This window comes from Dromiciops gliroides, chromosome 5 (genome assembly GCF_019393635.1).
Source record: "Dromiciops gliroides isolate mDroGli1 chromosome 5, mDroGli1.pri, whole genome shotgun sequence".
Classification (NCBI taxonomy): domain Eukaryota; kingdom Metazoa; phylum Chordata; class Mammalia; order Microbiotheria; family Microbiotheriidae; genus Dromiciops; species Dromiciops gliroides.
In genome coordinates, this window is record NC_057865.1 from 47,945,675 (window position 1) to 47,960,093 (window position 14,419).

Below are 14,419 nucleotides of genomic sequence, written 5' to 3' on the forward strand. Positions count from 1 at the left end.
AGACTCGAGAACTCGGCGACCCCCACCCCCAGCCCGCGCCTCTCCCACCCCCGGCGCGCTCCGACCTCCGCCCCGGGCGGCGCAGGGAGACGGGCTCGGAGGGAGCGTGGAGTCCCGGGGCCGGTGCGGAGGCGGGGCCCGGGCCGAGGCCCGCCCCTCCCTGTGTGACGTAGCCGTAGCGCGAGCCGGGACCGGGGAGGCGGGGCCGCGGACTTCTAGGGCCACTACCGGCCCCCGCCGCCCCTAGCCTAGGTTACCTGGGGCGCGTCCGTCCGTCATTCGGTCCGTCTGCGGAGGGCGGCGGCGGCGGGGATGGCGACCCCGGCTTCCAGGTCTCTCTGGTGGATGGTAGGAGCGGCCACCGCGGGCTCGGCGGCGGCGGCGGCAGCGGGGATGGCGCTGCTCGGGATGCTGGAGGGCGCCGTGGACGCCGTGGCGGGCGGCGGACGGCTGTCGGCCGTGCTGGCCGCGTGCGTCTGCACGCTCAGCCTGGCCTACCTGCTGCGCCGCGGGCTGGGCCGCCCGGAGCAGCCGGCCGGAGAAGGGGTACGGTCACGCGTGGGGGCGTCTCCGGGCTGGGGGTGTGCGCGGGGCTCCCCATCCCCCCGCCGAGGGGAGCGGGCGCTCGTGGGGTGGGCGGTGCGGGTCAGCGCGGGCCTTGGCCGCCTCACCCCGGGCGCGGGGGACCGAGGAGAAGTGGTCTCGGAGGCCCGGCCTCGTGGGGCCTTCTACGTGGGCGGTTTGGTGGCGAATTAGACTGGTCCCCTTCAACTCCCGGGTCTTTTCTCGTCTCGGGCCTCTGGTGGAGCTGTCCCGGACCGGGCATGCCCCTTGACCTTGGCCGGAGCGTGCGCTGCACGGTCCTTTCCATCCTGCAGATGGGGCGGGGGGGGGAAGGGGGGGGGACTGTCCACTCAGACGGACCGAGCAGACTTCAGACGCGGATTGTAGTGCAGAAGTCACTGATCGTGGCAGGTTATCTTGGTGAAATCAGGGGTGGAGGAGAACACTTGCCCTTCCAAGGGCTCAGCACTGTCAGTCAACACACACTTGAGAGTGTTTACTATGGACCCAGGTGGGGGGAGAGAGAAGGATGAGGGGGGAGAGGGGAAGAGGAAAGGAGGGAGGAGGGAGGGAGAGGAGAGAGAAGACAAAGGGGGAAAAGTAACGTCTGAGGGAAGCTGGGGTCTAAGAAGACTAAGGAAGGAGGGGCCTCGCTTGTGGAGGGTGTTTGTATTTGATTCTGTTGAGTAATTTGTGTTTCTAGAATGGAATCTATTGGGGGACGGGGGTGTGGGAGTTGATGACAGTCAGGCTTGGGCTTTAGGAAAGGAGTAGAGAATGGATTGGAGTGGGGAGGATGTTGAGGAAGGGAGAACAACCAGATTATTGCCTTGGTCCAGGCTTCTGAGTGGAGAGGAGGGAGAGACTAGGCAGGAGATTTGGGCAAATGTAGAATATGGTGCCAGAGAAGAGTCTGGGATGACACCTGGGTTAAGGGAAATTGGGAAGAGGGAGAGCGAATTTTTTTTCTTCACCGCTGACCACAACCTTGATTTCCAGGAAACTTTAACGTTAACAGTCTCTTTTGGTGCTCTCAGAAGGGCTATTTATGGTTAGTTGCCAGCCTTCATGTGAAGGGGAATTCATATTAAGGTTCATAGTAATCCTGCCTCCCCTTTTTGCTTACTTAGCTTTTAATGTTCTGGGACAGACTCTTTGTTCACCGATATGCCGATCGCTTTATTTTGTTCCTTCCTCTCCCTCTAGTTTTAATTTTTAGCTAGTTCTTTACTCACTCTCCATTCACTAGTGTTCTGGAACTAAAATTGAGGTTATTAGAAGAAACTGGATGCAAGGACACACACATAGTGACCCTTGCCCTTTTTGTTTTTGCTTCTTGACTCTGCAGATTTGTCCTGTATTTAAAGTAGTAATTTTTGCAGTGTCCTCAACTGTGTGCAACATCTGAAGCTACAGTGCTCTTCTGTTCTGTGCTTTGTGCTCTTAGAATGGCTGTTCTGCATTGTTCAATGCTTTGTTATTCTTAAATGAACTTTCATGTTGCTTCCATCCTTTGTCTTATTTTTTAAAGTTTTAGCGGCCACATGTTGAATTTTTAAAAACTGTATTTGTTGTAAATGTGTCTAAAAATAAGTCACTGTCTCTTTTTTCTCTTTCAGAAAAGTCCACCCCACATTTTCTCTCCTATTCCTTTCCTTGGACACGCAATAGCATTTGGAAAAAGTCCTATTGAGTTTCTAGAAAATGCATATGAGAAGGTGAGTCTTCCACTTGAGTCAAGCCAAATCTACCTTGTGGATCAGTAAAATTTAGATTAGCTTTCCTTGGGTTTTCCCTTATTCGCTCACCCCAAGATTTTTTTTTTTTTGGTCGGGGCAATGAGGGTTAAGTGACTTGCCCAGTGTCACACAGCTAGTAAGTGTCAAGTGTTTGAGACTGGATTTGCCAGGATTCTTTTGATAACCTGTGTATTCCCTTTTCAGTGTCTAGTCTTTCACACATTTTTTCTCTCCTGAAACTATACTGATCTCCACTCACCTGATTGATGGTGGTCAGTAGGAAACCCCTACTTGGGCTTCATAGGACACTGTAGGGAAGGAGGTGCAATCTCAGACTGCTTGTGAAAAGTACCCCAATGGATGGATTAGAGGAATGGGGTCGTGAATGAGGCTCTGATCAGGCAATTGGGAAGATCTGTTTTCAAGTCCTGATTCTTTGTGATCCTGGACAAGTCATTTCACTGCTCTGCCTTTTAAGGTCAGGCAGTCAGTAAGCGTTAAACTCTTACTGTGTGCCAGTTAGCATTAAGCTTCTCCTATACTAAAAGGTAGAGGTACAAAGAAAGGCAGGAGGAAATCCCTGCCCTTCAGGAACTCACAGGGGAAGATAACACAGAAAAAAGAAGCTGAAAAATGTGACATAATGAAACTCTGCTGTCCCTGATTAATAAATGATGAGGTGGCTGCACTGGGCCTCCTTAGATGGAGGGGCGGGGTGGAGCTCTCCAAGGTCCTTCCACTGCTCCTTCAAGGAGAGACGGTAATGAGGTTAGTTAGGTCACAGGTGCAAACCATGGCACGGTATAAGGGAAAACCCGTCTAAAGTGGATTCAGTTACCTTAAGAAGTAGTGAGCTTCCTATTTCGGGAGGTCTGCATGTGGAGTCTGGCTATTGATACTTGTTGGCATCAGCATAGAAGAATTTTGTATTTCAAGGCGTGATGGACTAGATGACTTTGGAGATAGAGTGTAAAAAATAACGAGTATTTTGTTTCAGATTATTGTGTATACTTTCTTCCTTCCCAGTATGGACCTGTATTTAGTTTTACAATGGTGGGCAAGAAGTTTACATACCTCCTTGGTAGTGATGCTGCTGCCCTGTTCTTCAACAGCAAAAACGAAGATCTGAATGCAGAAGATATTTACAGTCGGCTCACAACACCAGTCTTTGGAAAAGGAGTTGCTTATGATGTGCCAAACCCAGTATGTGTAACTTTTTGGGGATTACTATCAGTTAAATGTTTTAACCTAGAAGGCCAACTAAAGTAATGATGGAAACTAAATAATCATTCTCAAAGGGTTTCTTGTATGTTATTAAGGAATCTAGCCTAGTTAGCTAGTGTAGAACTATTAACAGTTGCTACTCAATAGTAGCCTTGAGTTAGTAGGGTTGGAGAGGAGATGTATAAGGGGACAAAGAAGGTGAAGGGCACAGGATAAGCCAAACTGAATCAGTGGAAAACGTACAGGGTTTTGGGGCTGGTTGGTTTGTTTTTTTGGCTGGGGTGATGAGTTGGAGGGAATAAGTTTGAAGCTTGAGAGGAAGCATTTAAGACAGACTGCAGCTTGAAGGCATTGAGCCCTAGTAGCGAATTTTGCAGTTCATTTGTTTAGGGTTGTAGGTTGCTAATTTTGGTATAGGTTTTTTTTTTTGTCTTATTTCTGTTTTTCAGAATATAGTTTTCTGTGAAAGATATGTTAAGTAGACATCTTATAATAAAAAAAATGTGTCCTCCTTAATCTTTTAATATTTAATTCATTTTTTGAAGGTATTCTTGGAACAAAAGAAAATGTTAAAAACTGGCCTTAATATAGCCCATTTTAAACAACATGTTTCGATAATTGAAAAAGAAACAAAGCAATACTTTGAAAGCTGGGGAGAAAGTGGAGAAAAAAGTAAGTAAGATTTAAAAATTTTATTCTGATATTACTGTTAGATTTTGAGTATTTTAATATAGGGATTTTGCTTGTTAGGGGAGGGGAAAGTTTTTAATTGGTATCTGTTTTGATATCATCTTAATTTTTTGTTATATTGTTCCTCCTTCTAGCTCTCCCCATCCCCCAAATTCTCTAACATAGGAATTTTTTAGGTAAATTGCAGTATTTTTAGAAATAACTTGAATGGAATGGAATGGAAACAACATGATTTGTATAGACTTAAAAATCTGATTTGAAAACTTTATGGCCACTTGGATATGGCTAATGTAACTTTAAAATTAAAGTAACATATTCACAGATACATTTTACATACATGAGATACATTCAGATACATGAGTAAGGATAAATGTAAAATTTATGATTTAAAACTTGTTAAAATTTAAGATAGAAATGAATGTAGCTGGGGCACAGCAAGGTGGTGCAGTGGATAAAACACTGACCCCAATTGGATTCATGAGGACCTGAGTTCAAATCTGGCCTCAGACACTTGACACTTCTAGCTATGTGACCCTGGGCAGGTCACTTAACCTGCATTTCCTTGCCCCCCCCCTCCCCCAAATAAAAAAAAATTAATGTAGAAGTCATTAAAAAAGGTCTTTTCCAAATGGGAAACTAATTTAAAATTTCATATAAGGACAGTTTTAAACTTTGAACATTCAAATTCAGCTGCTCAGTGTAATTATATACAATCATGCATCATGTAGGAAAATATAATTCACATAAATTATGTATTTCCCACTTTACTTTATTAGCTAGAAAAATTACTTTATCTATGATAATGAAACTATTTTCTTTCTTTCTTTTTTTTTTTTAATTAATAAAGTATTTTATTTTTTTCCCTTACATGTAAAGATAGTTCTCAACTTTTGTTTATACAGGCTTTCCAATTTCAGATTTTTCTCCCTCCCTCCCCCCTCCCCTAGACAGCCCGTAATCTGATATAGGTTTTATATATATATATATGTACACACACACACACACACATATAATAACATTAATCCTATTTCTGCATTAGTCATGTTATAAGAGAAAAATCAGAGCAATGATGAAAAACCTCAAAATAGAAAAAACAACAGCACCGAAAACAAAAGAAACAGTATGGTTCATTCAGCATCTATACTCCACAGTTCTTTTTTTTTTCCCTTGCATTTGGAGATCCTCTTCTATCATGAGTTCCCTAGAGCTCTTTTGTCCCATTGCATTGGTGAGAAGAATATAGTCCATCACAGTAGATCAACACTCAATGTTGATGATACTGTGTACAATGTTCTTCTGGTTCTGCTCATCTCACTCATCATCAGCCCATGCAAGACCCTCCAGGTTGATAATGAAACGATTTTCAAAATGGATTACTTACGATTGCAGTAAAGTGAACATACTTAACCTTGCTGAATGATGCTGATAACTAGCATTTTTACTGGGACTGCGTCATAACATGGTCATGTCCTCAGGACTATTGGGGACTGTTGGGTCTTTTGCACTTAGAGTAAATGATCCTTTGCTTTACTTTTGCGTAAAAAACTAAACGTTTTCATAGTCTTTTTTTTCTTGCACTGTCAGATGTGTCTGTATTAAAATACAACAATTAAAATACCAAAACATTTCCATTTGGACCCAGTTTGCTTTGGAATGGGAAGACCTGCTAACCAAGTTTAATAGCCATCTCTCAAATAAGATTTGTCTTATGAGAATAGAGCATGCAGCACTTATTAACTTGCTCTGTGTTGCTGAGAAGCCTTTTGTTATCAGATAGTTGTGGTCATCAGTAAGTGAGGTGTTGATGGACTCAAAGGTGTGATTTTGAGTGCCCAGCTTTCCTTGGCTGAGGGCCGTTTCCCATTTTTCTTGGTTTGCTGCGTTGTCCATTGCCTGTGATTGATCCAGCACCCAGTGGCCAGTGAGAAGTCTTGACCTCCTCCTTAGCAAGGCCCAGTTTCAGTCAGTAGTCCCTGACCATTAGAGTCTTTCAAAAGCTCCATAGAATCTTCCAGGGCTTGTGTCCTGCTGACCCAGCCTTGAGAAGCTGGGTCATCTCCATGACACAGTGAGAGGTCTACGGCCATATCTATAAAAACCAAATAATAGTTCTCTTCATTTTGGAATGTCCTTTGTAAAGGGCAGGCCCAGGTTCAGGGCCTGGCAGGGGACATCTCAGTAGCCTCTGATGACGGATTCTTTGTTTCTTTTCCTCAGACTTGTTTGAAGCCCTTTCTGAGCTGATCATTCTCACGGCTAGCCACTGTTTACATGGAAAAGAGATCAGAAGCCAGCTGAATGAAAAAGTGGCCCAGCTCTACGCAGACCTGGATGGAGGCTTCAGCCATGCTGCCTGGCTCCTGCCAGGTTGGCTGCCTTTGCCCAGCTTCAGGTACTTACTATATAACCTGGTTCATCTGACTTGGAATTTTTGTGGTGCTTGGCTGTTGCTTTTTGTCTGGACTGGAATTTCATTGACAGAGGGAACTCCCAGTGTAAGATTTCCCTGTATTGATGTAGATGAATATCTCTAACTTTCAGTTTTAAAGTGTTTGGCATACTGAGAAGGGACTTCCTAGGGTGACAGAGTAATATGTGTTGGGCAGAAGATGAAGCCAGGCATTCCTAACTCCAAGGTCACATTGCTTCTCTTGTCATGTCGTTTAATGTAATATTGGTATATTGGTATGCCCTGCTTTATGAAAAAGTGCAAATGAAAGTCAGATTAAAAAACAAATTGGGGGTGCTTATTTCCAATATAAAAATTTTTTTACCACAGGGCTCCTTTAAATATTGAGCTAATTAAAAGGAGAGTTTAGTTGCTGGACCTGGACTCAGGAAGATCTGAGTTCAAAGTTGGCCTCAGACACTTAGTATGTGACTCAATTCGATTATCTGTCTGCCTCAAGTTGCTTCATTTGTGAAATGGGAACAAAAATAGTACCTACCTTCCAGGATTGTAGTGAGGATAAAATGAGATTTATAAACTACTTTGCAAACTTTAAAGTTCTATATAAATGCTATTTTTATTATGGCTATCCTTTGCAGTGCTTTTGTGTGTATACTACCTTAGGGCTCTGTCTGGGTCTCTTTTCTTTCCTTATATTCTTACTTGATAACTTCATCAGTTTCGGTGGGTTTAATTATTGCTCTGCATGTAACTATACATCTATCCCTGGTCTCTATCCCGAGTCCCAGCACTTCATTACCAACCACCTAATAGTTCAAATTGGAAGTCTCTTAGACATTTCAAATTCAGTGTGTCTTAAACAGAACTCTTCCCTCCCCACCGTCAATGAGGGTTAAGTGACAAGTGTCTGAGACTGGATTTGAATTCAGGTCCTCCTGAATCCAGGGCCAGTGCTTTATCCACTGCGCCACTTAGCTGCCAATTGTTTTCTCCATTTGGCCAATTGTATTTTTTAAGGAATTGTTTTCTTCAGTCGATTTTTCTGCTTCCTTTTCCAAGCTGTTGATTCTTTTTTTCATAATTATTTTGTGTAACTTTCATTTCTCTCTCTCTCTTTTTTTTTTCTGGGGCAGTGAGGGTTAAGTGACTTGTCCAGGGTCACACAGCTAATAAGTATCAAGTGTCTGAGGCTGGATTTGAAATCAGGTCCTCCTGAATCCAGGGCCAGTGCTTTATCTACTGCACCACCTAGCTGCCCCCATTTCTCTTATTTCTTTTCCCATTTTTTCCTTCTACCTCTCTCATTTGATTTTTAAAATCCTTTTTGAGGTTTTCCAATTAGGCTTTTTGGTCTTGACCAATTCATCTTCCACCTTGAGGCTTTCCATTTTGAGGGTATTATCCTTCTGAATTTGTGTTTTAGTCTTCCCTGGCAACACAGAAGTTTTCAATGGCAAGGGCCCTTTTCTGTTTCTTACTCATATTGTGGCTTATATATTTTTTTACCTTTAAAGTTGAAGTCTGCTCCTGCAGCACAGGGGGCACTGCTGCAAGCTTCTTATGCTGGGGGAGAGGGGCCCGGTCACTGGAGTTCTGCTCTGAGGCCTCTGTGGCCAAGGTGTGCCTGTCCTGTGGATGGTTCTCTAGCTGGCAGTTTGCCCTCTCAGCTGGTGCTGGCAGGTCTCACAACTGACTCACTGTGCTGTCAGCCTGCTGAGCCAGGACCAAGGGCCTGAAGGGATCTTAGAGGTCCTTTTATTCAGACCCTTAATTTTACAGGTGAGGCAACTGAGGCATAGAGTAATTGAGGGAATCACCTAAGACCACATTAGCACTAAGTGGCAAAGTGGGCATTTGAATGTCAGTTGACAGCATCAGACATCTTCAGTGATGCTCTCCATTTTAATTTTTTTTACAGGATAAGGTTTGCTTTATTCTTCTATTTAAAACCATCTCTAATCTGATTCCAACTCATTTTTATAATTGGTCTCATTGCCCTACATGAGCCTCTTGCTCCACTTGGATCAGTGTCTTGAACATACCTAACTGCTTTTAATTCCAGTTATCCCTGCTTGAAATATCTTTCCCCGATGCCTAACTTAAACTTAACTTTTTGAAAAAAATCCAGCTCACATTCCACCTCCTTCATCAAGCCTTCCTTTACTACTGCAGCTAGACTTTGTAGATTATGAACTGGGTTGTCCCATTTGTTTAGCAGTGATATACTTTGGCATCTCTTCATCTTCTTTCTTTCAATGTGAGCTAACAATTAAACACTTTATGCCTTATGTCCCTCCCAAGCTATGTTTTGTCAGTTCTCTGAGGGCAGGCACCCTATTGAGTTTGATATCTTTCTGTCCCTGACACTTAACATCTAAAGCTGTGCCTTGCATAGATAAGATATACACAATGTTGATTAATTGTTCAGGGTTTGGGGTGGGTGCCGAGGTGGGGAGAAACTAGAATGGGGTTTATCTTACTTAGGAGTTCCTTTGGGGGAGGTGGAAGAGAACCATTCTGATTCTATAAGGAGGAAAGAATGGAGAAGAGGAGAGGCAGATGAGAAAGCAGAAGCAAAGCTGTTAGAACTGGAATCACATTGCCTCCAATTTAATTTAATTTAAGATTACTTAAAAGTAATCTGTGTTTCAATTAAGAAAGTTGTTTTTTTAAAAAAAATTCTGCTTTCACAATGGAAGATCCTTCAAGGGAGAGATCAGTAGAAGAGTGGCTATTTAATAAATTAAAAAAATAAATGTTGCCATGTCTAATAGGTTTGGGCATTTAGATCCGTTTTAAAATCCCCCAACCCACCCCCACCCCCCGTGCTGGAATTTTGCCACTACTTAGGAAATGAAAAGCTCTGCAGCTAGTCATTTGTAATTATTTCTACATTTTTACATAATATATAATTTTTGAATTATAGGCGCCGGGACCAAGCACATCGAGCAATCAAAACTATTTTCTGTGAGGCAATCCAGAAACGTAGGAAGGCAAAAGAAAAAACTGATGATATTCTCCAAACTTTACTAGAGTCTACTTACAAGTAAGTAAAAACTGTTTAGAGGCAGACATACTGAGTCAAAATAAGAAAATTATTTAATAATTCTGTTTAATGTTTTATCTTTTTTGTCCTCTGGCAAAAATTGTTTTTAGCACTGATATGTGGGCATTAAATTGAAATGTTATTTTATTTAAAATGTGTACAGATCATTGTGAAAAATGAGGAACTCAGTAGTGGAAAAATAGGGAACTGTTTTTTTTGCCAGTGGGCCTTCAATAGTTAAAATAAATTCCTTTGTCTTTAACCTTTCTTTCTACTGTTTCATCCAAGAAAATGTGAACTTGGGATATTTACCTTGGCCCTTGGGAACTCTGTTGATTTTTACACTTCATGGACATTTTGAGGTGTATGTGGGACTGCTTTAAGTGGTAAAGTTGTTTGTCTTATTGACTTCTTTAGGGATGGGCGGCCTCTGACAGATGATGAAATTGCAGGGATGCTGATTGGACTTCTGTTAGCAGGGCAGCACACATCCTCAACCACAAGTGCTTGGATGGGCTTCTTTTTGGCCAGAGACAAACCACTTCAGGAAAAATGTTTCTCAGAACAGCGAAGTGTCTGTGGAGAACATTTGCCTCCCTTACATTATGATCAGGTTTGCTTGACTTTGGGTTTCAAATAAAAATCTTAAGTGGGTCCCAGAGGGCAATTTTGGAGGCATGTGGTTAGCTATTAGATTTGGGACTTTCTTGTGGTGGCACTTTCTAACACTGACTAAAACCTACTCAGCCGCCTTATTTCTAGTGTCCCACCCCTCTTAAAATTAAGACATGTAGAGCAAAGCTTCTTAAACTATGGGTCATGACCCCATTCCTAGAACCCTTAAAAGATCTCCAACAGGGGGAATGGTGTACTTAACTTTGCTGAAAGAGGGCACAGGAATGCTTGTTGAATTTGGCCGATCACCTCATTCTACATAGACTGAGGCCCAGAGAGTTCAGTGGACAGTCAGTGGTTCCCTGCCGACGTGTCCAGACTCGTGGCTGTGTCAAGCTGCCTGCCTTTCTCTTGGGAGTGGCAGGTGCTTCCATGGCTTGGCCTTGGAGATGCCACTGAGAACCATGCAGAGTATAAATGTTCTAGTCAAGTAGAAAAACATTTAACGTGGTTTTATTTGTGACGTTTCCTTTGTATTACTTGTTCTTCATGATGTTGCTCACGGGTCTTTCTCCCTTTAGCTCAAAGAGCTGCAGGTGCTGGATCGCTGTTTAAAAGAAACACTAAGACTTAGACCTCCTATAATGACGATGATGAGACTGGCCAAAACTCCCCAGGTAAGGGTTTCTGCTGAATTTACTTAAGATTTGAAAACAGTTCGCCAGGATTATTGATCTAGGGTCGGCAGGGAGGGTCCTCAGGGTCCTTCTAGCCCAACTCCCTCATTTTAAGATGAATCTGAGGCCCAGAGAGGTGACGGGACTTGTCCAGGTCACCCAGGGAGAGTCGGTTAAGTTAACAAGCATTGATTAAGTTAAGTGCATCCTGTGTGCCAGGCACTGTGCTAAGTGCTCAGGATGCAAAAGAGAGGTTAGAGACAGTCCCTGCCCTGGAGCTCACCGTCCAGTGGGGGAGATGACCCAGCACGTGTCCGCAGAGGGGGAACGCCGTGCTGAGGTGGGATTGTGAAGGGCTTTCCTGTCCAAGGGAGGCCTCCAGCTAAGACTTAAAGGAAGCTGGGAGGTGGGACAGGAGCCAATCACTGGACGGGCAGGACACACCTGTTCTTGAAAGAACAAGACCAAGTGAGTGAGAGCTAACAGTGCTTGCTGATCAGTGATGGCCATTCAGTGACATGTTTGTTTAAACAGCCTGCCACCGGCTAGATTTTTTTCTTTTTGATGTACAAATGAATATTGGTGGTCACTTATCTTATGGGGTTGATTTCAATTCAATTCAGTTAATCTGGAATATATTTGAGTTGCCTAAAGAAAAATGTGTTGTGTTCCCTTAACTTGTAGATTGTAGCAGGCTATACAATACCTCCAGGTCATCAGGTGTGTGTCTCTCCTACTGTTAATCACAGACTTAAAGACTCTTGGATAGAGCGCTTGGACTTTAATCCTGACCGATACTTAGAGGATAATCCTGCATCGGTTGAGAAGTTTTCCTTTGTGCCATTTGGCGCTGGTAAGTCTGCTGCCTGTTTATTTCTATGTGCCTGTGCTACAGCGTTTTTGGTAAACATTTCTTAATTCTATTTTAAAAATACGTTGATTTTGATCTTGGGCAGGCTTCCTTCTCAGAGCCTCTGCTTCCTTCTCTGTAAAACGGCTACAGTGATACTTCCCTTCTTCACAGTATTCTCCAGTGTCACCTCTAGTCCACATCATGAAAGTGGTTCTCCAGCTCGGCCTCAGGTCTCCCTCAGCTGTGCACCCCCCCCCCCCAAACAAGTTCTCCTGGGGAGGTAGAGGCCCAGCAAGGTCGTGTGAGGCTATGTGACTTGTGCTCAGTGTCATCTAGCAAGTGGCAGAAGCAGGATTTCAATCACTGGTTCTCCATGAAAGTCTAACCCTCGATTCCTATTTATTGTCAGCTTATTCCTCATTAGACCTTTGTTGGCTTGGATACATGCTCTGTTTTTTCAGTACAATATACAACTTGAATTACCTTTCACAAACTAACAAAAACCACAACCAGAACAGTAATAAGTAGTAACATTTTTCTCTAAAGTATTTTAATATATATTCAAATCCTCATCTTGTTTGTTGCTTTCTTCTTACAGGTCGGCATCGTTGCATTGGCGAAAACTTTGCATACGTTCAAATTAAGACAATTTGGTCCACTCTGCTTCGTTTATATGAATTTGATCTTGTTAATGGATATTTTCCTACTGTGAATTATACAACCATGATTCATACCCCACATAACCCAATAATCAGATACAAACGAAGGACAACATGAAAAAACAAGACAGGGAAAAGATGCTTGTATAGTATTGGGAACTACTATAGCATTTGCACCAAATGAAGTTTACAAGATCACTTTACTGTGTACTGGGTTTTTTGGGTGTGCAGTTTTAAAGGAAAACTAATTTATGAATCCTTATGCTATAATTGTATTTGTTTACATGATTATAATACCATTTTCATAGTTTATTTGCCATGTATACATTACTGGAGTCAAGACGCTTATTAAAACTTTCTAGAATTAGGTTGAGAAAGATCTGTCCCTCCAAACAGAATTAGTTTTAAGGGCAGTTTTCTAGTATAAATTTTTAGAAAAGGATGTATATATCCCCTGGGACGGAGGGAGTCTGCCCCGGACTGTTAACATCATGAATGTGAAATCCAATAAAATTCTTAGAGACGGGTTTAGGCTTCACATGAATGACTAATCGATGAATTTTTAAAAATTAAATGCTGCATTTAAATTAAGAGTAGTTAGTTGTATTAAATGTTTTCATAGCCAGACTCAAGATAACCAATATCCTACAAATTGTGTTACTAGAAAAGCAGAATTCCAACCATGGTTTGATAAGCTTTTTGTCCTTTTTAAAAGGCTATTTGAACATGTAAATCCTTACTCTCAAATTATACCTAAAATATTTTTTACAAATTAATTAATTTTTATACTTACTAATTATTCATGTATTGGATATATACAGCTCACAACCTAGGTTGACCGTCGCAGAAGCTGTACACTCTCAGAAGGCTATACTCAACTTATCTGCTTCAGCAGAATTTTGGGAAGTCCCCCTCCTGTCCAAAAATATCTCTTTGGGTTTCTGGGAGAGAAATGGGTGCCAGAAGTTTGTATGGTACCAAAGATTTGTCCGTATTTTGCATAAGAATATAGTTCCTACCTCCTTTATCTAGATCAGACAGGAACACCTTGCCTCTGTGTGTGTGTGTGGGGGGGACCCCACCTTCTAGCAGTTAAAGATAGACTACAGTTGTAAGTGTCCCCTGGGACTAAGTTTGGTCATTATTACTTGATCTAATCAAATTACCTGAAATCCATTCAATGTAGTAGCTGCTTGATTGAGGGAGAGGGAACTATCAGATTGTAAAATTGGAATTGACACCAATGTATGTGTTCTAACTTGAAACTATACCGTGTGTGTGTGAGAGAGAGTGTGTGTGTGTGTGTGTGTGTGTGTGAGAGAGTGAGAGTGAGAGACTAATACTGTGCATTTGACTGCACAATTTGTTCTTACTAGGTAAGGCTGAAATATCCCCTCCTTGAAATATCATGTATGTTCCAGTAATGTTCTTAGTTAAAGTAGTTTTCAGGACTCATGTTGAACTCATTAAATGTAATTAAAGTTCTGCTGTTAATTTTTCACATTAAAATAATTTTGGATAAAACAATGAGTTTGTTCACAAAGTATTTTATTTATACTGGGTGGGAAGAAGAGAATTGTCTGGATTTTAATTTAGTCATCTTATTAAATATCTGGGATAGGACAAATGCATTTGTGTTCAATGTACACATGTATAAATCACGTATAAAATCATCATTATAGAAAAAGCTTATTTGTTTGCTCTTGTTTTTGTAGGCTATCCTGACTGAAGTTCATTCCTCAAAGAACTTAAGAGGGTTGACTTCTATGGAGGCCTGTAGCTCTCAAAGTGGCTGAGGTCTTGGCACCATCTAATTCAATAAGATTTAACTAAGGCTCTTTGCAGCCTGTCCTATCAAATCCTATGCAAACTACTTGAAGTAAATAAATAATGATGTGTCTGAATAAAAGTCACTGTTAAACAGTTAAACAGGGGCGGCTAG

General features: G+C 42.2%; 1 protein-coding gene across 1 annotated transcript; it reads left to right on the plus strand.

Annotated features, from left to right (window-relative positions):
• Positions 1-176: 176 nt before the first annotated feature.
• Positions 177-14,001, plus strand: LOC122728556 (lanosterol 14-alpha demethylase). Its single transcript, XM_043967278.1, has 10 exons — positions 177-546; positions 2,184-2,282; positions 3,330-3,506; positions 4,073-4,199; positions 6,435-6,609; positions 9,554-9,673; positions 10,091-10,286; positions 10,870-10,965; positions 11,650-11,818; positions 12,417-14,001. The coding sequence occupies exons 1-10, from the start codon at positions 313-315 to the stop codon at positions 12,593-12,595; spliced, it is 1,572 nt and encodes a 523-aa protein (XP_043823213.1). The 5' UTR covers positions 177-312; the 3' UTR covers positions 12,596-14,001.
• The last annotated feature ends 418 nt before the right edge of the window (positions 14,002-14,419 follow it).

Coding starts and splice junctions, on each gene's coding strand:
- LOC122728556 (XM_043967278.1), top strand. CDS start 313: ATGGCGACCCCGGCTTCCAGGTCTCTCTGGTGGATGGTAGGAGCGGCC. Junction 10,287..10,869: donor CTCCCTTACATTATGATCAG/GTTTGCTTGACT, acceptor TTCTCCCTTTAG/CTCAAAGAGCTGCAGGTGCT. Junction 11,819..12,416: donor CTTTGTGCCATTTGGCGCTG/GTAAGTCTGCTG, acceptor TTCTTCTTACAG/GTCGGCATCGTTGCATTGGC.